Source organism: Xyrauchen texanus, chromosome 23 (assembly GCF_025860055.1).
Source record: "Xyrauchen texanus isolate HMW12.3.18 chromosome 23, RBS_HiC_50CHRs, whole genome shotgun sequence".
Taxonomy (NCBI): domain Eukaryota; kingdom Metazoa; phylum Chordata; class Actinopteri; order Cypriniformes; family Catostomidae; genus Xyrauchen; species Xyrauchen texanus.
In genome coordinates, this window is record NC_068298.1 from 42,511,050 (window position 1) to 42,534,278 (window position 23,229).

The 23,229-nt window shown below is 43.1% G+C and overlaps 1 protein-coding gene across 1 annotated transcript in view; it reads right to left on the reverse strand.

Moving 5' to 3' along the window:
- Positions 1-3,197: 3,197 nt before the first annotated feature.
- LOC127617082 (ADP-ribosyl cyclase/cyclic ADP-ribose hydrolase 1) overlaps positions 3,198-23,229 on the reverse strand; it is a 73,839-nt gene continuing 53,807 nt past the window's right edge. Inside the window, exons 8-11 of the mRNA XM_052088967.1 lie at positions 13,274-13,347; positions 12,408-12,500; positions 12,006-12,092; positions 3,198-3,960 (exon numbers count right to left, since the gene is read on the reverse strand). Coding sequence (XP_051944927.1) covers positions 3,888-3,960; positions 12,006-12,092; positions 12,408-12,500; positions 13,274-13,347 — 327 coding nt within the window. The 3' untranslated portion in view covers positions 3,198-3,887. The remainder of the gene's footprint in view (positions 3,961-12,005; positions 12,093-12,407; positions 12,501-13,273; positions 13,348-23,229) is intronic.

Sequence of the window (23,229 nt, forward strand, 5' to 3'; positions counted from 1 at the left end):
GGTATTATTTTAAATGCCACGTTTTTGAATGGCATGTTAAATGCAAAAAAATCACTCAATCTCTATTTTTTTCACTGGATCTGTTGCTATTTTAATGATTTAAAAAACAAAGCACTTAAAGTGTGAGCTTGTACATTTTGAAATAGTTATAAACAGTCATAGCTATGCAGTGTTATTATGTGCCTAGATAGTCTTTCAAATAAAATTGCCTGTAATATGCTTATGTAAATCACACAGAAAAAAAAAAAACAGAAAAAGAAATCTTAAAGGGGTCATATAATGCCATTTTTGTACAAGTTAATATGAATCTTTAGGGTCTAAATGAAAACTTTGTAATATACTTTTATTAAAAATTCTCATTAGTATTTTAAGAAAACACTAATTTTACCTGCTCAAAAACAGCTCTGTTTTCAGCACGCCGTTTCAGAGCATATGACTTTAAATGATAATAAGCTTTTGGTCACAACTCCGTTCTGGAGTTATTCTCCGTATAAACTGTTTTTTTGACATCACTTCTTAATCAGTAACATACAAGTAAACCAGGTGTAACTTAGTGTTACCATGTTAACTGTAACACCTGCGTACACAGTTTTTAATAACACAATAACCATAACACGTTGTTCATTATAAACATGGGATTATGAATTATATTGAGAACGTCGTAACGTTATGGAAAACATGCCGTAATGTACCCTGAGTGTAAACATTAGCCACATTCATTGTGAAGCGGGCAAGCGATTTGCAAAGATTAATATAAAGGTTAATAAAACGTTACACTTCTTCTGGAGGTGCAGAGGGAATATAAATAGTTGGTACCGAATCTTTTTTCAGCAGCAGCTTCTTAGCAAAACCAGCTTTATACTGACCCTCGTTTATAAAGCAGTCTGATGAAAAATGATTCGCGCAAACATGAACGCATTGACGTTGCTCGTGGGGAATATTCCCATCGTAAACAAAACTCAGCCACTGCGTCTTCAGCGGTTCAGATTTAGGAACATCAAAATGACTGCTGTGTTCGTTATTACACTGAAGAACAGAACACCACAATAGCTTAGGCGCCGTTCTGCTCCAGTGTATCAACAATGATGACGGACTATGATTGACAGCTCGCTCACGAGCGAGGGCGGGTCTGTGTTGAAACACTGCTGTCAATCAACAATCCTGGGAGGGGTGTCCGACCATGTGACGTCACACGGTCGAACGGCTCGATTTGAGGCAGGGGAAAATATATAAGGAGATTAAATCAAAAACACTGGATGGATTTTTATCATAATAGGATGGTTGTGTACAGGCACAGCCAACACACATTTCAGTACAATCAACTTGAAAAAGTGCATGTACCATTATATGACCCCTTTAAGAGAGAAGAGCGCTTATGAAAGTGAAAGTAGAGATTTGTCAAAGTGATTTTTCATTCAAAGTGATAAAATTTCCACGCCATTTGTCCAAATCTTCTGAAACTTGGTGTACATGCCTCATTTCTCATGGGGAACAAAAAAGCCTCAAGGACCCATAACTTCCGCCATGATGGATTTTCCCGTACGTTGAAAATTTGCGGAAACCTAAAAAACTCTTCTTCTCCTGAACCGTAGCTCCAATTGACTTGAAATTTGGTACACATGTGTAGAATTAACATTCTAGAAAACGTTACTTAGGAAAAATGAATACGATACAAAATGGCTGAAAGGGGTGTGTTTATGTAAATGTCCACATTTTAACAATATATATGTGTCAATAAATCAAATGTAATTTTGACTGATGGTTTTTCAAACTTAACATGCTTCAAGATGACATCACTCTGAAGTACTGCGCAAAGAATGGCCAACATTCGCCCCTAGGGGCTGTAGCGCTACAGGCCATGCAGAAATTCCCATTTTCTGGTCAAAAATGTTCTAATTTGGTACATTAATAGTACAGGCCAACAGGAATCCACAAACCAAGAATGGCCAACATTCGTCCCTTAGGGGGCACTACAGGCCATGCCGAATTTCCCATTTTATGGTCAAAAATGTTCTAATTTGGTACATTGATACTACATGCCAACAGGAACCCACAAACCAAGAATGGCCAACATTCGCCCCTAGGGGGCGCTACAGGTAATTCCCAAAAGTCCCATTTTCTGGTCAAATATTTTCTAATTTTGTACATTGATACTACAGGCCAACAGGAACCCACAAACCAAGAATGGCGGACATTCGCCCATAGGTGGCGCTACAGGCCACGCCCCAAAAAAATATTTTCAAAGTGATACCATTCCCACGCCATTTAACCAATTCTTCTGAAACGTGGTGTACATGCCTCATTTCTCATTGGGAACAAAAAAGCCTCAAGGATCCATAAGGTCCGGTATGATGGATTTTCCTGTACACTGAAAATGTTTCGTTTAGGATTCAGACAGAAATGCGTGTTTTTTGGATTCATCCATTGAGAGGGTTTAACCCCAACCCTCTACTGATCAATTTTAAATGATTTGCCATTTTGAGGAGGAATCCGCATTGCTGCTTGCAGCTATATTTTACAACTTGTTTTCATTCATTTTAAAAGGTATAAAATAATTGTATTGAAGAAATTTGAATATCTGACCAAAAGCAACATTTTAAATTTAGAAAGCTATAAGCAGCAATTTCTCATCGAAATCACGTCATCAATAAAACATGACTTTTCTCCAATGTTCACTCAGAGAAAAATATGCACTTTACAAGAAAACATTACAAGTCAAAATGCATAATTTACAACTTGTTTTTACACGTTTAAAAGGTATAAAATAATTTTATTGAAGAAATTTGAATATCTGCAAAGAACTGCGCAAACTTCATGAAAAAGATTTGAAAGGGGACCGTATCGCGGATAATACACACAGGGGGAGTCCGTGTAGGTGTCCTTGACCTTCGGAGCACTTATTCCAGTACAGGGTAGATTAAGTACCCATAGTGGACTGGGTCGGCGAGTTCCTCCACTGTGAAGGCGATGAGTTCTTGAGCGCAGCATTGGAGAGCGGGCTCATCCTGTCTGACGCGGAAACATCCGCTGGGCTCCCCCCCTCGTGTGTGGTCGCATCTGGAATGTATGATTGTCACAGAGGTATGTAATAATTGTATAAATAAATCACATATCACTTTTATGTCAATGTAGAGTATGTATATAAAGTGAATAATTTTAGTCAGTAAACAACACATCTTAAAATGATGAAGCACAGGCTTTATTCACAACATCAAATGTAAATAAATTTACACAGCTGATAAGAAAAAATACAGCATTTTTAAAATAATCATTTCATACTTTAAGCCCTAAAGAGACAGTTTTTAAATGCATGTCAATAGAATAAAACAACAGTAGTGACTTGTGAAGGAGAGATGTTTACAATGATATACTGGTACAGCATTTGTACTCCATTAGCATATACTGTACATAGCATCCATACAACCATCAAACCTGCTGGTGTATGGAGATGAATCATGGATATACACGTCTGTGAATGGCAAATGTGGCTATATTTGAGCAAACTTCTGACCTTCAAACATTATTCCTTAGACTTTGCATAAATAAAAAGCAATTAATAATGTTTTTCTTGATATTGTTTCTCGGGTGTTTTTCCATCACAGACAGTTGTAAATACAGTGGGATGAATGTGTGGCCATATTATACAAACTGTGGGTGTATTCACAAAAAGATATGGCTGGTCCACATAAAAAAATAAAGCAAAACTTGATTTACTATTTTGGGAGAAATAGGCCATTTGAGAACCATCATTATTCTCCTCATTCTAATTTTTTGACATTGCATGGACATTGTTTGTGAGAATCATTCATTTATATTTTGCATTTGGGTCTAGATTCACTTTGGTAGCTGTCCAGTTGGTAATACTCTAAAAAGGGCTTCTCTCTCTGTTAAAGGCTGTTGGAACATCTCTGACAGGCTGCCCATTGGGGATTCTTTATACACTGCAGGATTATCAGAGTTCTATTAGGAAAAGATACAGGAAAACATACATTATGTGTTATTTACTATTGATATGAAATATAATGGTATTACCATCAATTTAATATAGACATTACAGTTTTATCATCTGTTAATGCTGATCTTCTGTAAAGCTGCTTTGAAACGATGTGTGTTGTGAAAGGCGCTATACAAATAAAAAATTGACTTGAAATTGACTAATATAAATTGTATGTTTTGAGCAGTAATTGTGATTATAAAGCTAGAGGAGTTATTTTTCATTAGTGTTGGGAAAGCTAGTTTGAATCTTCCTGTGCGACAAGCTACTCAAAACCTAAAGTAGTTAAACTAGTCAAGCTACTCTTTTTAAAAAGTTGTTAACTACACTGCATGCTACTAACAAAAAGTAGTTTAGTACACTGAATATATTTAAAGAAGAAAATATTTTTCGATATTTTACAATCAGATAAATTTTTTTTGAAGTTCTGATTGCAGAATTCAATAGTATCACCAGATAGTCATATATTTAATTAGGGTGACATTCCCTTATTAATCATAGTTAAGCATTCATGGTTACTAATAATAAGAACTTTTTATAGCACCTTTTGGACATTTAGCAGTGCTAAAAATGTCTGCAAACACACCTTTTACAAGAACTGTATTACATTTATGTCTGATTGGTTATATCTGCTTTGTAGAAATCTAAAATGATCTCATTATTTGGTAACAGACAGCAGAGAGTAGTAAATTAAATAAGAATTGCATTTCTCATTTCCAAATATATATATATATATATATATATATATATATATATATATATATATATATATATAAAATGTACTAAAAGAATGACTGGAATCGATTACTTGAACCGTTAAGGAACCGAAATCATTAGGAGGAATCGGAACCGGAATCCTATTGTTATCATCCCTATTATTGACATTTCATTGTCATGGCAAATAAAATTGGCTATAAATTTACACAGTAAATGTTAGTGTGTTTTTATAACACAAAAATTGTTTACATGCATATTGTTTAATATCTTGTGGCTATACTTTTGAAAAACTGAGTATTTTCCCTTCTAAACTAGCAACAAACTTGCAGCAAATTTGCCACTCTATATTTTCACATGCAAATGACCTTGTGATTCACCGCAGATGTTTTCCAGAAGTTTGCAGCTCTTCACCAGTAGTGGTGTACCTCAAACATTTGGCAACAATGGACAATTTGCCGCTAGCTCATTTGCATGTGAAAATTATCTGAGGCAAATTTGCAGTGAAGTCAACATTTTTGTAAGGATTATATTTAAAAATTGGACCCCCATTCACTTCCATTGTAAGTGCTTCTCAGTTACTGTTGTAACCTCCATTCCCTGATGGGGAATGGAGGTTACAACGGAGGGGGTGGATCTACTATGGGAACAGCCATAGGTTACAAATGGAGGGGGGGGGGGGGGTGGATCTACTATGGGAACAGCCACGGCCGTTTCTCTCTTTTTTCTCCCCAAAGAGTGAAAAAAATCTTTCGGCTGGGGCCAAATGTATTCACGTCGGGGAAGGTGTTCTTTCCCAGGAGGAAAATACATCACGGAGATCACATCCTGCCCGAAGGGGAGGTTAACATGTGGCAGATGCATGGAAGAGGCACTGTGGTAGGTACTACCCAGAGGGGAGGAGCTCTACAAACGTGGTGACCCATGGCAAAGGGAGCTCTGAAACAGTACAGTGGAAAATACATCACAGGGGATTACCACAGGTAACAAGCACATGTGGAGCACCTACAGTACAGGGCATCCTAGCACACGTACTGGGCTATGAATTCCTCCACCAAATTCACCAGCCACAGGGCTAGGGAGGAAGGACATATAGGGTCCACCGTTTCGTGAACTCGTATGGGGGAAAAGTGCACATCTTCCCCTCCCAGAGGGGAATGATGCTGTAAGCAAACAGTACACCTGGCCAGCTGCCCCGCATACTTACCTGTTCGTACCTGACAACACGGGGGACGAAACCAACTCAACTCGGAGATTATAAAATCTCGTGAAGGTATTGGGTGTAGCCCAGCCAGCTGCCCTGCAGATGACTGCTAGAGAGGCGCCACACTCCTTGTGAAGTGTGCTTGTATTCCCAAAGGGGCAGGCACGCCCTGGGCCTGGCATGCCAACGCAATGGCATCCACGATCCAGTGGACAAGCCTCTGTTTGGAGACAGCATTCCCTTTCCACTGTCCACCAAAGCAGACAAAGAGCTGTTCAGAGTGTCTAAAGCTCTGGTGCGATCCAAGTAGATGCAAAAAGCACATGCCGGACACAGCAATGATAAGGCTGGGTCTGCCAGCGCTTGCAGGCTCACTACCTGATCCCTAAAAGGGGTCGTGGGAACCTTGGGCACATAGCCTGTTTAGGGTCTCAAGACCACGTGACAGTACTCTGGACCGAACTCCAGGCAGGTGTCGCTGACAGAGAATGCCTGCTGGTCCCCAAACCTCTAGATGGACGTGAGCGCAGTCAGGAAGGCAGCCTTCAATGAGACCGCCTTTAGCTCAACTGACTCTAGGGGCTAGAACCAGGGCTTTCTGCGAGCCCAGGAGGACCATGGAGAGATCCCAGAAGGGAAAGAGGTGCACCCAAGTAGGATTCAGCCTCCTGGCACCTCTCAGGAACCTGATGATCAGATCGTGCTTCCCCATGGAATTACCGTCCACAGTGTCATGGTGTGCCGCTATAGCGGCCATACACCTTCAAGGTGGAGGGGGACAGCCGCCCCTCCAGCCTCTCCTGCAGGAAGGAAAGCACTGATGCATCTCTGGGGGTCTTCGCCTCGGGAAAAAACCCAATTTGCGAACAAATGCCACTTCAAGACATATAGTTGCCTCGTAGAGGGAGCCCTGGCTTGAGTGTTCGTGTCTACCACCGCTGGTGGTAGGTCACTTAGATCTTCCGTGTCTCAACCAGGGGCCACACATGGAGATTACAGAGGTCTGGATTCGGGTGCCAGATGGTGCCCCGTCCCTGAGAGAGGAGGTCCTGCCTCAGGGGAACTCGCCTGGGAGGGGCTTTCATGAAGAGTGTGAGTTCTGAGAACCAACTCTGGGTGGGCCAGTATGGCGCCATGAGGATGACCTGTTCCTCATCCTCCCTGACCTCCAACAAGGTCTGTGCAAGCATGCTCACTGGGGGTAATGCATACTTGCGCAGCCCCCGGTGCCAGCTGTGTGCCAGTGTGTCTGTGCTGAGGGGAGCCTCGGTCAGAGAATACCCATTGCACATGGCACCCCAGCCTAGCTTGAAGGCTTCTGTCATAACCATGACGTGCCTGGACACTTGCTGTAATAAGTAGAAATGCAAGGTTTGTCCAAGGTACTGAACAACTTGTGGCTGATCGGCATGGCCGCACATTGTGTGCCGCGGCGCCATGCCCATCTCGGGACTCGAATCTCATATGCCCCTCAGTGCCTTAACGGGCACCGAATAATATCAACCAGAGTGGTGTGACCGCCGCCAAGGATGCCATATGCCCCAGGAGCCTCTGAAACTGTTTCAATGGGAATGCCATTCTCCACCTGAACGACTTCAGGCAGTTCAGCACAGACTGCATGTGCTTGCTTGTGAGGCTCCATCCCGAGAAAAGAGATGCTCTGAACCGGGGAGAGCTTGCTCTTTTCCCAGTTGACCTGAAGCCCCAACTGGCTGAGGTGCTTGAGCACTAGTTCCCTGTGCGCAACACAACAAGTCTCAAGAGTGAGCTAGAATCAGCCAATCATGGAGATAATTGAGGATGCGAATGCCCAATTCACTTAATTGGCAAGGGCTGCCGCCTCGCCTTTTGTGAAGACGTGAGGCGACAGAGACAGGCCAAAGGCAAGGACCTTGCACTGGTATGCCGGGCCCTCGAAGGAAAAACTCAGAAAGGGCCTGTGCCGAGGTACAACCGAGACGTGAAAGTACGCGTCCTTCACGTCTACCGCTGTGAACTAATCTTGATGCCGGATGTATGCCATGCATGCCGCCTTTCTTTGGCACGATGAATTAAGGGATGTTGAACCCTTTCTTCATCTCAGCTGGATGGACAGGCTCATCACGTCCTTCTGCAGAAAGTTCTCAATCTCCACATGCAGGGCAGCAGCATTCTCGCCCTTCACCAAGGTGAAGTGGAGCCACTGAACCCGGTCAGGCGCCTGGCTAACTGAATAGTATAGCCGAGTCAGATGTCCTAGCCAGCCATCGCGATGGGTTGGAGAGCGCTAGCCATGCCTCCAAGCTCCAGGCTAGAGACACTAAGGGAACAATTATGTTTGACGTACCTGCGGGTGGGGCCTCGCGGTGGGACGGAACAGGAGATGGCACGTCGAGGTTCCTCATGTCCCGAGCTCGTGGCTGTTCTGAGGGGAACCTTGAAGAACTTACCTCCAGGGAGACCATCCTTGTGACTCGTCACAACCACCTGGTTGTGGGTATGAGTGTGCCACCTGAGTTGCAGCCGCAGGGGAACACCCTATCTACTCACTCTTGGCAGTGACCTTGAACCGTGCAGGGGCAGGAAATGTTGGATGGCCTCCATCTGCTTCTTCACCGCTGAGAACTGCTGGGCAAAGTCCTCAACTGTGTCACCGAATAGGCCGATCTGGGAGATGGGAACATTGAGGAAGCGGACCTTGTTGGCATCCTTCATCTCGACCAAATTCAGTCATAGGTGTTGCTCCTAGAGCACCAAGGTGGACATCGCCTGCCCGAGTGCCCACGCCTTGACCTTCATCGCCCAGAGGGCGAGGTTGGTCACCGAGTGCTGCTCCTGCATCACATCAGGGTCAGGAATACTCATGTGCAGCTCTTTCAATGCCTTGGCCTGGTGTACTTGCAGGAGGGCCATGATATGCAGGGCGGAGGTGGCCTGTCCAGCGGCACTGTAAGCTTGGGTTGCCAGAGACAAGATAGACCTACAGGCCCTGGATGGGAGTCTCAGGTGATTCCACCAGGTGGTGCTGTTTTGGGGGCACAAGTGCACCGCAACCGCCTTATCCACCTGAGGAATCTCCCAGTACCCCCTGGCGCCCCACCGTCAAGGGTAGTGAGAGTGGATGAACCCAGAATTCGGGTCCGGACAGTAAAAGGTGCCCTCCAAGACTTTGTGAGTTCTTCGTGCACCTCCTGGAAAAATGGTACCAGGGCGGTGCTCCAAACCCATGTACCAATCATCAAGCCATGAGGGCTCAGGGCAGTGAGCACTCGTGGCAGCCTGGGCGAGCATGGCGGTCAGCTCCATGTCGGCCTCAGACTGGGCAGACACACCCGAAGGTGGAAGCCCAGACAACTTTTATACCTGTATGTCCGTGGGAGTGGCATGAAAATTCCACTCACCAATTCCCACTAGCCTTTTCAAAGATCGGAGGTGTTTGGGCCTCCCAAGAGCAACCCCTAGTGTCACTACATCAACACAACGTCTAGTGAGTTACAGATAGGGAACCTCAATTTTTAAAGGAGGGGCAAGTTCAAATATTTTTTTGGGTATTCAACATTATGTCACAAATGCTGAGCTTAACTTTTATTTTCAAAATAGATGCCCAAATTTATTACCACCTGTTCAACTTTTTTGTAGAACCATGAACAATTCTAACAACCTCAGATTTATTAGAATTTAACAGAAGAAAATGACATACGATCCAATATATTATACAACAATACGACTATTGAAAATCATGGTTAATAATCATAAGTTAATAAATAGGGTGAAAACATTAAATTGAACATTACTATTCAATAATACAACTAGAAAACACCATATTTTATATAAATTAATCAAAATATTGTGATAAACTGGGGGAAGAAACAAAATATTTTGCTTAAAAAAAGAAAGAAACGACTCTTTAAGGATAAAGTGAATCAATGAATCAGTTCATTTACATCCAACATCCAAAAGTACTGACTCACTATGACTCACTAATAAGTATTGGAATTACACAACATTAATTAAAAGGGAATTGTTTATTTCAACCTTAAAACAGATTCACTAGACATTTTGCTTTTCAGCGCAACATGTGAGACCCTGCGTTCCAAAACAATCAATCAAATCACTTTATTGTCACTCGACCATATGCACAAGTGCAACAGTGTGTGAAAGTCTTGTGTGCAGTTCCGAGCAACATAGCAGTCATGACAGTGACGAGACATACAGTATACCAATTTACAATAAACAACAGATTTACACAACACAATAATAGTATACAATGTACAGTAAACTATACATACAATATGGAATTCACATACAATAAAAATGTATAGAAAGTGTATAAAAAATTTACAGTAGGTTGTATTGCAAGAGAATACAATTTATATAATTTATGACAGTCCAGTGTGAGATTAATAAAGTGCAGTGCTGATATATTGATTTTGAGAGATCAAGTGTTTAAAAGTCGGCTGGTGCGGGTCCTGATGCTGCGATACCTGATGCTGCGATACCACCTGCCTGATGGTAGCAGTGAGAGCAGCCCATGGCTCGGGTGGCTGGAGTCTCTGATGATCCTCCAAGCTTTTTTCACAGATGTTCTCCCGTCGGAAGGATCGGGTTACATCCGCAACAGAGACGGAGAGTGAACTAACCTCTGTTGCGTCGGCCCCTAGTGCTCTCTCTGCGAGGGCGGTGTTGTTTTCCTCGAAACGAGTATAAAAGGTATTGTGGGTGGATGTACACAGCAGTGATAATTGCCGCTGTGAATTCCCTCGGTAGCCAGAATGGTCGACACAGAAGCATAATAAATTACAGATTAGGAGAGCAGAAAGACTTGATAAAATGTACGTTCCTCTGATCAGGCCAGGATTTGTTGATCATAAAACATACACCTCCACATATGCTTTTACCTGAGAGGTCTTTCTCTTTGTCCGCTCGGTGCACAGAGAACCCCATCCAAGTTTCTGTAAGGCAGATTCAGCAGTCCCTGGTCTCTCATTGGAAAGAGATCCGCCCTCTCAACTCGCAGAGCTTGTTGTCCAGATATTGAACATTTGCCAGTAGAATACTGGGTAGTGGGGGTCAGTTCGTGCAACGTCTTACTCTGATGAGAACGCCGGCTTTTTCCCCTTTTCCTTCTGCGTTTCCGCAGCCGAGAAGCCCAGACAAAGGGCTCTGCTGGCGTGCTTGTAAACAGCAGGTCGGTATTGAGGAATTTGAAGTCCGGTTTTCGGTGTGTAATTGCAGAACCAATGCGCGTTTGTCTGTCATATGCAATAAGACAGACAATAGAATAAGGCTTAGGGATGATGATTACTTTTGAATGGAATACACCCAGAGAGAGGACGGTTTAGGTTTTGATTACTCCTTCAGCTCCATTGCAGCATTCACAATACAATGTGACAAATGTATTGTTTCTTGATGCTACAACACTACTCATTGGAAAATGTTGTTTGTTACTGGAAAAGCCACACTATTGTAAAAATAGCTTCTGTCACGCTATTAAGAATGTAGTTTAAACACAGAAGTAGTGTTGCTACTTTTAGTTAACTACTCTCCAACGCTGATTTTCATATGATGGAATCAACATGAGGTCTTTTAGATAAGTATATGCTCTCAGACCCAGTAGTGAAATAAGGACCTGGCTAGTGAGATACACCATAAAGATTAATTCAAATACTGGTGGAGGTTATGAACAGGAAAGCAGACACTCTCAGTATTGAGTTTCACACACCTCTTGGCATCTTGCCAGTGGCTACCCGAAGCTGCTAGCAGTTAACCGAAACATCTAAATTAAAGCTGAAGGTTGTAACTTTTTTGGTGTTGAAATAATTTCTCTTATTCCAGCTTAATGTGCAGAAACAACTTTAAGCCATTAATTTGTAGGTTAATTTCTTGAAAAATAAATAAATTAATTAATTAATAAATTAAAATCTGTGTTAAGATTGTGTAGTATAATCCAGCCTTTAATCAACCTTAAAAATTAGGTTATACAAACTATAGTCATTTTAATGGGTTAGATCTGGTAGAAATAGATCCTTGAGGGAACTATTTTAATATTTTTCATTGTATAATGTGTTCTCATTTTCAAGAATTAGAATATTTAGCAAAAGTAACCAAACATACAAGTCATTGTCTGTGCAGGTCCAGTGGAAGCCTCGTGTTGTTAAAACCTCTGTGAGTCCCATGATAGAACCCTGCGCGCAAGACTCCCTAAAGAGACAAAAACACTATCAGACATTACATTACTGTGTGATCCACAGAACTCTTTTTTTCAGAAAGATTTATTTTTCTGCTCTTGGTGTTTGTGCAAGGCAGTGTTATTAAACTGGAAATTCTGCTTTCTGATCCACTGTTTTTTCTTCTTCTCAACTGGATCTGAAAACAGGCCATTCAGTCTTTATTACTCCATCTTTTGATCTTTTAAAAGATTACAAAGTTGACCTCTGTGCAGCCTGAATTTCAAATAATGAGAAAATAAGGAACAAGCTTGCATGCAAACAAATACAGATATGTTGTCTCTCTTACACAAAGGGTCCCTCCAGGTTGTATACGACATTAATGTGAACATGGAAGACCATCCTCGGGTTGAGATTTTCCAGTTCCACACTGCCAAACATGCTGAGGAATAAAAACACTTGGGAATGTACTTTGAATGTGCAAAATACATTAATTGTGCCATTTCTCACATATACATACACAGTTTGTCCATATGTTCATTAGAGTTAAACACAAACAAGGTTATCCATAATCTAAATAGCTTGAAATAAACAAGACAGGGGTGGTTTGGTTTACATCCTAATAAAGCAATTTCAGTAGTATTTTCTGATTAAAAAAATATCAGTTTTGAGGCCTGGGTCTGTCCTCTGTTCAAGACATGATACCACTGCTGATTGCAGTGAATATTTGGCATACAACACTTTAAAACATTTCAAATCATATAGTTTTGACAATATAATCCTTTTATTACAAAAATGCAAATATGAAAATGTAACTGTAGCAATCAAATTATACAATGTTAATATTCAAAGTATAGACAAAGTTTCCAGAGAGGAATGAAAGCTCAGGGCCATCCTTACAATAACATCTAGAGTTCTGGCAAACTAGCCACAAACTTGACAAATTTTACACTCATTATTTTCACATGCAACTGAGCTTGTGATTCGCTACAAATGTTTGCCCGAAGTTTGCTGCTCTTCACTGATAATGGTGAACCTGCAGCAAACCTTTGGCAACAATGGACAATTTGCCCCAAGTTTGTCGCAAAGCTTTTTGCATGTGAAAATATTCAGGGTGAATTTGCCATGGATTATTGTAAAAGATTAGGATTTTTTTTTTTTCACATGGTTTGTAATTTGACAAAAGTGAAATTAATACTAATTGGGCGTACCTACCTTTTTCTGTTAAAAGCTTGATGAATGGATCCATTTAGCAACACTGTAATATTGCCACAGGCAGCTGCTGCAAACTGTAATTATCAATGGTATGCATCAGTGCATCTGCTTTCAATCACTCAAGTCCATTCACATTAGTATTTAGAAGTTATTGCTGGCCAGCTGTGTGTTTCAGCTGACAGTACATGACTGATTTAACTATTCTGGGGGGCGTTTCCTGAACAACATCATAACTCACTGCTTAACCACCGTAGTAAGATTCTTCATTGGAGAAATTAACTAGCTTGTCACAACTGTCACCCAAAACTTTCAAACCACGTTGGTTCAACAATATAAAGCTCTCGTTAATGACATTGTGCAGGGGTGGAATAATAACTTCTGCAGATATCAAAAATAAAAAGCTAATTTACACATATACTAGAAAGCTGTTTAATGTGCTAAAACTGTTGAAGACACGAAAGCTGCATGCACTGTCATGCGATAGATGTATACGTTGCAATAAATGGGTTTCTTCTACATTAGACTTCGGGGTTTACCCTAACACACTTGAGCACATACGCACATGCGTATTCTTCAAAAAACATACAAGAACTCTAATCCTTTATCATAAACACTTATAAGACGTGTTCTCTGACAGAAACCATTTTTGATAGAGTACTTTGTCTTAACTCCTTTAATCCTAAATGGCTAAATTCCAGTTTACATGGTATTTCAGAACGCTGCTTTCCCCCGGAATAATTTTATAAAATTTAAAAAAAAAGGCATTGTTCAGGGAGGACAGCACGCCATGCGGCCAGCGGGCTAGAAGGCCAGGCCGTCTTACCCTCAAACCTGCCACGTGCCTCGGACCCAGGATGGGAGCGTGTGGGCCATCGGACCCTACTCACGCCTGGGCCATTCCATGGACAATACTCAAACCTTCGCAGAGCCCCTTTTCACTGTGAGGATGCCAGATCCCTTTTAATTTTAGACACGGTTTTCCCCTGGACACTATTTCTCCTCTTTTTCTGGACATTTAATATTATTTTCAATAAATTGATGCCACACTAACTGGTCTGTCTCTTGCACACCCCTGCCACATATTATTATTATTATTAGCACCAAAATGTCTTCTTTTTTTTCTTCTCTTAAAGGTTTTTGATACTTTTGGGGTACATAACATGCATAAAAACTCTTGAAAGTTTGCACACATCATGTCAGAGTTGTTGGCTTTAGGGCTTGGCAAAGTTGCAGGGGGGATCTGAAGTGCCACCTTTCTAGGATGGACATGTTCAGGGGGCTCTGTAGCACATCCTATTTGAGCTACCATCATCAAACATTGTACACAACATCTCATCAAACTGGACAACTTTGTCTGCTCTGGAATTTAAAATAATCCTCTTAGGGATTTCATGTTACAGGTACCAAATATAGGTGATATCATGCCAAGACATTTACGATGCTAAATTGCAAATGGATTTTTGAAATATGGAACGGTGTTGCTATGGCGACACGGTTAAAAATTGGAAAAAGGAAGTCTCATATTTTCTGCGTGCATAGTGTGATTTACATTAAAATTTTGCAAAATGTTTGTTCTCAAGGGCTGATCATACTGATGTGGCTTTTGTAGGACCAATTGGCGGAAGTGTGGCACTTTTAACAGACTTTGAAATATCTCTCTTATACTTGAATTTCATCAAAAATGTCAAGACAGTGCAGATTTAAAATTATGAAGGGATTCTTAATATATTAAATACTGTTGCCATGGCAATGCATTAAATGTTATTATTCCTTTTTATGTACAGTGCTGTGCAAAAGTTTTAGGCACTTGTAAAAATCCTTGCATAATGAGGATGTCTTCAAAAATAATGACATAAATAGTTTCACTTATCACTTTAATGTCATACAAAGTCCAGGTAAACATAAAAAAGCTAATTCAATATTCGGTGTGACCACATTTGCCTTTAAAACAGCACCAATTCTCCTAGGTACACATGGACACAGTTTTTCTTGGTTGTTGGTAGATAGGATATTCTAAGCTTCTTAGAGAATTTACAACATTTCTTCTATCTATTTAGGCTGTCTCAGTTGCTTCTGTCTTTTCATGTTATACCAGACTCAATGTTCAGTATTGGGCTCTGTGGGGGTCATGCAGTCTGTTGCAGGGCTCCATGTTCTTCTATTATATTTATTTGAATATAACATGAGTCTAAAATATATATTTAATTTTTGACTCAATAAAGCTGAAGATATAAATAACCATCTTAAGACAAATGTTTTTGTGAAATATCTTATGTGCCCAAGACTTTTGCACAGTACTGTATATTCACATGTTTTTGAGGTAGGCCTACTTGGCATGCTTGAATATTCATGATATTTTGCACACATCAGAGTTGTTGGTCATTAGGCCTGGGCACAATTTTTCACATGGGCATGGCTAGGGAGCTCTGCAGTACCACCTTTTGATAAAAGTGGTGGGGTCAGTTTCTTCTACAGTCACCAAATTGTTAAGTAGGAAGTTCCTTATAAGTTATAATTTGTGTTTGTTTTGTAATGGGGGCTGATCAAATTTATGCAGCTATTATTGATCACGATCATAGCGCCACCAAGTGGCACGAGGAAGTAAGGCAATTTCATCAGGCTTTGAAATAGCCCACTTGTGTTTACATGAATTACTTCAAAATAATTTCGAATAATTTCAAGACACTGTTGGTGTAAAATTGTTAATGGATATTTGATATCTTAAATAGTGTTGCCATGGCAACACATTAAGTGTTATTATTCCTTTCTTCATATATTTGGGTGTAATCTTAAATGGTTGTAACTCATAAATGGTAGGGAGTACAGACCTAAGCCTGGTCTCTTTCTAAAGAAGACATTTGGTAGTTCATTGTACAAGTGAAAACAGGTTTTAAAGTGAAATAAAAAGTTATAGAAATTTAAGTTTATTGTATTGAAAATGAATTATATTTTTTAATATAAATAAAATATACTAAAAATATCAACTGAAATGTAAAAATATTTGAAAATCAAAGCCACATAACTAATCAAGTACTGTTCAAAATTTTAGGTGGATATACAAAAATTACCTTTTGGTGGCAAATTTCAGATGCAGTACCAGAAATATCAAACAGAGGACACCCAAGCTCCAATGGTGAATGATTCCGAAAATACCACATCTGCACAATCAACGTTTTTTTCACAGACTGTGATGACACATTTCCACCTTATTTAAAAGCGTAAATCTCGCAATTTCTTTATATTATCTATTTTTTTTATTACATTTATTTACATTTACATTTATGCATTTGGCAGACGCTTTTATCCAAAGCGACTTACAGTGCAATTATTACAAGGACAATCCCCCCGGAGCAACCTGGAGTTAAGTGCCTTGCTCAAGGACACAATGGTGGTGGCCATGGGGTTAGAACCAGTGACCATCTGATTAACAGCCCTGTGATTTAGCCACTATGCCACCACCATAAGGTTTATTAACGTTTTTGTTGATACATAAAGATGACAAAGAAAAAAAAATATATATACAATGAATCAACATCCAACTCCCACTACCACCCCTTCCCCTCCCCAATCAACAACCCCACCCGACCCCAATAAACATCCCCATGGTCACACACAAGTACACAAAAACATGGGCCATGACTCCAACCTCCGATTGGCATCACCAGAAGATGGGTGTGTTTTTAAGACCAAGCCTATACAATCTAGAGGGGGTCCAACAGAATGTATGTAAAATCTTGAATTGCTTAAGGCACAACCCTTGCATCTCTAGATACAGACTTGATGTTTTTAGAATCCTAGCCCACACTTCCTCCTCCAATACCAAGTTTAAATCTTTCTCCCATAATCTCATGATAGAAGTTAAAGCTCTGTCCCCCAAATTAGCAGGGAGTAATACACTGAAGCCTCATGATCTTTTCCAAAAGCAGTAATCACCACTACCAGAGTATCTGCTGCTTTAGGGGGGTGTATACTTCTCCCAAAAACAGTACAGAGCAGATGGTGCTGCTGTAAATACCCAAAGAACTGAGATCTGAGAATCCCAAAATGTTGAACCAAATTTTCAAAGGATCACAACACTCCACACTCGTATAGGTCACTGAGCGTATTAACCTCCTTCACAATCCACTCTGACCAGCAGAAAGGGAGCTTATTAATACATAATTTTGGGTTCAGCCATACCATACTTTTGAACATACCGAGTGCAAATGTGAGATAACGGGGTATAACTTAACTTCTCAGATTAGTTTCATATAAAGACTTTGCAATAGCGAAATATGGGCAAGAACTTCCTGTTAAATACAAAACAAAGGATGGGCTCTCTCAGGTGGAAGCAACCAGTGAGCAAAATGTCTGATAATAAAAACTAAATCTTGGGTAGGCCTAGCACACCTTCATCAATCGGCCTATGTAACTTATTGAAATGTAATCTGGGATGCTTACCATTGCAAATGAGGGACTTTGCTATGCTATCAAATTGCTTGAAATAAGAGAGAGGGACATCTACAGGGAGATTGTACAGGTAGTTGAATTTTTGAATATAATACATTTTAATTACATTAACTTTACCAATCATAGATAAATGTATTGAAGCCCATCAGCCCACATTGCTCTAAAACCTTTTAATTAAGGGGTCAAAGTTAACTAACTAAATCGCACAAATTAGCTGGGAATAAAATGTCCAAATACTTAAAGCCATCGCTGGGCAGAGCCAAAGCTTCGGATTTAGACTCTACATCCTTAGAACTTAGAAAAGGAATTAATAATTCTGTGGAGGTGTGGCTATCATGTGAGTTGGACACCGAGGTGAGATCTAACATGGCAGCACCCTGTTGCTGAGAACGCACAGCTTCTTCCAGAACAAACAAATATATCTAATGAATTAAAACTACTCTTCGTAATACTTTTCACCCATTAAACATCTGCTACTATCAAGGCGAAATAGAACATTCCACAGTGGAGGATTTAACGGACTTTGAAGCTTTTATCGACAACTATTACAACCGGCAAAACAACATGGACATGGATTCAGCAAACGGTACACTCAACCCATCCAAAAGAAAGAAGACAGATTCTTCAATGGATACCGATGATCTACTAACCACAGATGTAGAGGTCAGTGTCTTGGCTAGCATCATCAAAAAACTAGACATTCTTGTTTCATTTCACGAAGAAATAAATGACATGCGGAACAGTTTGTAATTGCCCACTGCCACATCAAAACACTGCAAAAATCTAATCAGGAATGACAGAATTCAGTTAAAGCACTCAATGAATGCACGCTGCCACGAAAGAAAAAAAACTAATGAAACAGACGATTCTGGACATCTCTATGCGAGGTAACTTCATGGTAATTCAGTTGAAACTACCACCCGATACCGTTAAACACATCACGTTACATAGAATTCACCGCCTGGGTAAAAAATCAGACAAAGAACCACGACCCATAATTGCAAAATTCTAACACTTTCAGCAAAAAGAACAGGTTAAATGCCAAGGAAAGGAACTCAAAGGCACAGCATTTGGAATGAATGATCAGCACCCACAGGAAATAAATTAACAAATACTGTATCCGATATTAAAGGAAAGCAGAAAAAAACAACAAACGTGCTTCACTGGTTGTAGACAGACTGTATATCGACGGACAATTATTTCGGAACTCCACGAAAATTACTCCATGGCTCTTCTAAACAGGCTGAAATGAATAGATACACACAACTATCAATATAACCATCTTAATTAGATTCTCATAAACCTCCTACCCTGTACTTCTCCCTTTCAAAACCTCTTCTAAAGTACTGACCAATGCCCCTCTCTGTGTTTGCTCAGATTGTGTTTATCTTATTTTCTTATGTTTTATGTTTCCACCACATTTTTTTTGTCCAGTCCCATATGTACACTTTGTAGTTTATGTTCCCCTTCTGTCGCTCTCTCCACGTTGTGTCAGAGAAGCGACACTAGGGGTCTCTCTTGAGCGCCGATATTCACCTCTGAACTATGAAAAAAGGCCAATGAGAGTTGGCAACCAGTATTTGCATGTCCCGCCCCCGGACATACGAGTATTTAAGCGGCGCAAATACGGGAGTTCATTCAGAAAATTTCTTCGGAGCTGATGGTCGTGTCTGCAACTGCTGCGTATACACACCGAGTTCCTGCTATCCTGCTATCCGGTGCTGTAGGCCTTCGCTGTCAGCGAGGAGGTTGCTCTACAGGTCCGGGAAGGGAGTACGAGGCGATTCCCCAGGTGGATAGGGCGTTTGCGGTCCATCTATGCCCCGGAACCCCTACCACCTGGCGAGGTCGCCACGTACTCCCTTCCCGGACCTGTAGAGCAACCTCCTCGCTGACAGCGAAGGCCTACAGCGCCACCGGATGCGCCGCTTCCGCCCTGCATGCCATGGCTCTCCTGCAGGTCCACCAAGCCAAGGCACTACGTGACATGCACGGGGGTGGCCCTGATCCCAACACGCTGCAGGAACTGCGCTCAGCGACCGACCTCGCCCTGAGAGCGACGAAGGTCACAGCGCAAGCGCTCGGGCAGGCGATGGCCAGGAACGTCAACTGTGGCTGAACATGGTCGAGATGCGTGAAGCCGACAAGATTCGCTTCCTCAACGCCCCTGTCTCCCAGTTCGGCCTCTTCGGCGACACCGTCGAGGATTTTGCCCAGCAGTTCTCCACGGTAAAGAGGCAGACAGACGCAATCTCTCACTTCATGCCTCGCCGCAAGCCTGCCGCCACGGCCCATGCCCTGTCTGCTCGCCGAGGGCGTCCTCCCGCGGCCAGAAGACAAACTCCTGCTCCGGCTCAACCCGGGCCCAGCTCTCAGCCCCAGCATCGAGCAAACTGCGGGAAGCGCACGCCCCCTGTCTCACAGACCCCCTAGAGGACCCGGAAGGCTCCCAGGCGCTCCTGAGACAATGCACCCAGAGCCCAAGATGTTAGCTCCGGAGGTGGTAAGACCGCTTCCAACATGCCCACTCCCTGCGCGAAGAAATCGCCTCCCTTCTATTAAAGGACACGATAGAGCCTGTCCCTCCAACCGAAACGAAGAAGGGTTTCTACAGCCCTTCGTTGTACCCAGGAAAGGCGGCGGCTTACGACCGATCTTGGACCTGCGAGTTTTCAATCGGACCTTGTCCAAACTCCCGTTCAAAATGCTCAACCAGAAACTAATTCTATCTGGCGTCTGGCATCTAGATTGGTTAGCAGCGGTAGACCTGAAGGACGTGGACTACATCGTCCCTTCCTACGGTTCGCGTTAGACGGCCAGGCGTATCAGTACAAAGTCCTCCCCTTCAGCCTATCTCTGTCCCCTCGCGTCTTCACGAAAGTCGCAGAGGCAGCTCTTGCACCGCTCCGAGAAGCCGGCATACGCATACTCAATTACCTCGACGACTGGCTCATACTGGCCCACTCCCGAGAGTTACTATTCGCACACAGAGACCAGGTGCTCAGCCACCTCAGCTGTTTGGGGCTTCAGGTCAACTGGGAAAAGAGCAAGCTCTCTCCGGTCCAGAGCATCTCTTTTCTCGGTCTGGAGTTAGACTCAGCCTCAATGACAGCACGTCTCTCCAACGAGTGTGCTCAGTCAGTGCTAAAATGCCTCGCTTCCTTCAAGCCAGGCGCCGTTAAAAGGTCCCGTTAAAATGTTTCCAACAGCTCCTGGGGCATATGGCAACCTCCACGTCTGGCCCTTGGATAGGATGCGGAAGATCTAGCCGGCCTACCATTGACCGTCATAGATTCAATCAATCAAGCAAGAGCCCCCTCTACCAGGCATCTTTACGCTCTAAAGTGTCATCTGTTCGCGGACTGGTGTTCTTCCCGAGCCGAAGACCCGCAGAAGTGCGCAGTTAGGTCAGTGCTCGTGTTTCTTCAGGAGAGGCTGGAGAGGAGGCTGTCCCCCTCAACCCTCAAGGTGTATGTCGCCGCTATCGCGGCCCACCATGACACGGTAGACAGCAAGTCTCTTGGTAAGCACGACTTAATCGTCAGGTTCCTAAAAGGTGCCAGGAGGATAACTCCCTCCCGGCCTAATCTGTTCCCCTCCTGGGATCTCTCGGTCGTCCTTACGGGACTCAAGAGACCCCCCTTCGAGCCGCTTAACTCAGTTGGACTCAGGGCCCTCTCTCTCAAGACCGCCCTGCTGATCGCGCTCGCTTCCATCAAGAGGGTCGGGGACCTGCATGCGTTCTCTGTTAGCGACGCTTGCCTGGAGTTCGGTCCGGCAGACACTTTCGTGATCCTAAGACCGTGACCGGGCTATGTGCCCAAGGTTCCTACCACACCCTTCAGGGATCAGGTGGTGAACCTGCAAGTGCTGCCCCGGGAGGAGGCAGACCCAGCTCTTTCACTGCTGTGTCCAGTACGCGCTATGCGTATTTATCTGGACCGCACACAGAGCACCAGACGCTCTGAGCAGCTCTTCGTCTGCTTTGGGGACAGCAACAGGAGTGTTGCATCCTCATGGGCACTGGCTAGGGGCACTGCCCTAGCAGACATTTGTAGAGCAGCGGGCTGGGCAACACCTAACACTTTTGTGAGATTCTACAATCTCCGAGTTGAGTCAGTATCGTCCCGTGTTTTCTCAGGTACCGAGCCCGTAGAACTCGGTAGCACGACCACGATCTGACCGGGTGAATCGCTTGCACCTAGCGCCCTTCCCCCTAACCAGGAGAAACAGTGCGCCTTCATTCCCAGGAGATCCCAGGTTTGGGACACTGGTTGATTCCTCCCTAGCCCTCGTGGGCCGCAGTTCAGCGGAGGAACTCGCCAACCCAAGCCACTGCGGGTACCGCAAGCTACCCTGTACTGGTATAGGTGCTCCACAGGTAAGGCCTCCTTCGGACTCCCCCTGTGTGTAACACCACGGTTCTGTCCCTCTGGCTGAGCGGACTCCGTGTTTCCCTTAGGCAGTCATGGCTGCCTCGGTTGCCGTGCTGTATGTTCCCCCCTCTATGAGGCTGGATCCACCACCGCACCAACTTTTCCACATAGGCCCTAAGTCAGGCCTCTGATGGTTTTGCCACTTAAACTTGCCTCCCCTCTCGGGTAGGCGTGGCCTCCGCAGGGTCTTCTCCGCTCTGAATAAGGGCTAAGACCCCCTTCCCTCAATGCGTGTAAGGGCCCCGACCTTAGTTGCTCTATGCGAGAAACATAGAGAGAAAAGAGGCCTGGCCAGGCTTGGCCCGTTCCCGGTTGGCGGCCAGCACCTTGTTCCCCCCCAGGGTAACGATAAGGAATCCTGATGGCTTAAATGGGGCATTGGGGAAGGGTACGTGCAGCCTGATACAGTTGGTCGTCCTGCACGTAAGAATACCTGCTCGCTCCTGTATCAGCAGTTCACGTACACGGCTCAGCGCATGGCACTTTTATAAGTGGACCCCTAGTGTCGCTTCTCTGACACAACGTGGAGAAGAAGGGGAACGTTCGAAGGGGAACATCTAGATTACGTATGTAACCTCCGTTCCCCGATGGAGGGAACGAGACGTTGTGTCTCCCCTGCCACGGCGCTGAGCTCCCTCAGAAAAATCCTGAAAGAACTCCCGTATTTGTGCCGCTTAAATACCCGTATGTCCGGGGGCGGGACATTCAAATACTGGTTGCCAACTCTCACTGGCCTTTTTTCATAGTTCAGAGGTGAATATCGGCACTCAAGAGAGACCCCTAGTGTCGCTTCTCTGACACAACGTCTCGTTCCCTCCATCGGGGAACGGAGGTTACATACGTAACCTAGACGTTATATGTCTTTTAGTTATTGTTAATAAACATAATCTCCTTCTCACTACTCAAATCTCCTACTCAGTGATTTAATATCTTCTTTCCTCCCCTCTTTCTTCCTTTCTATTTTACTCTCCCTCCTCTATTACCCCAAGCAAGACATGCTTAACATACAATCATGCAAACGATCAACTTTGTAACATGGAATGTACGTGGCTTCCACACTCAATATAAAAT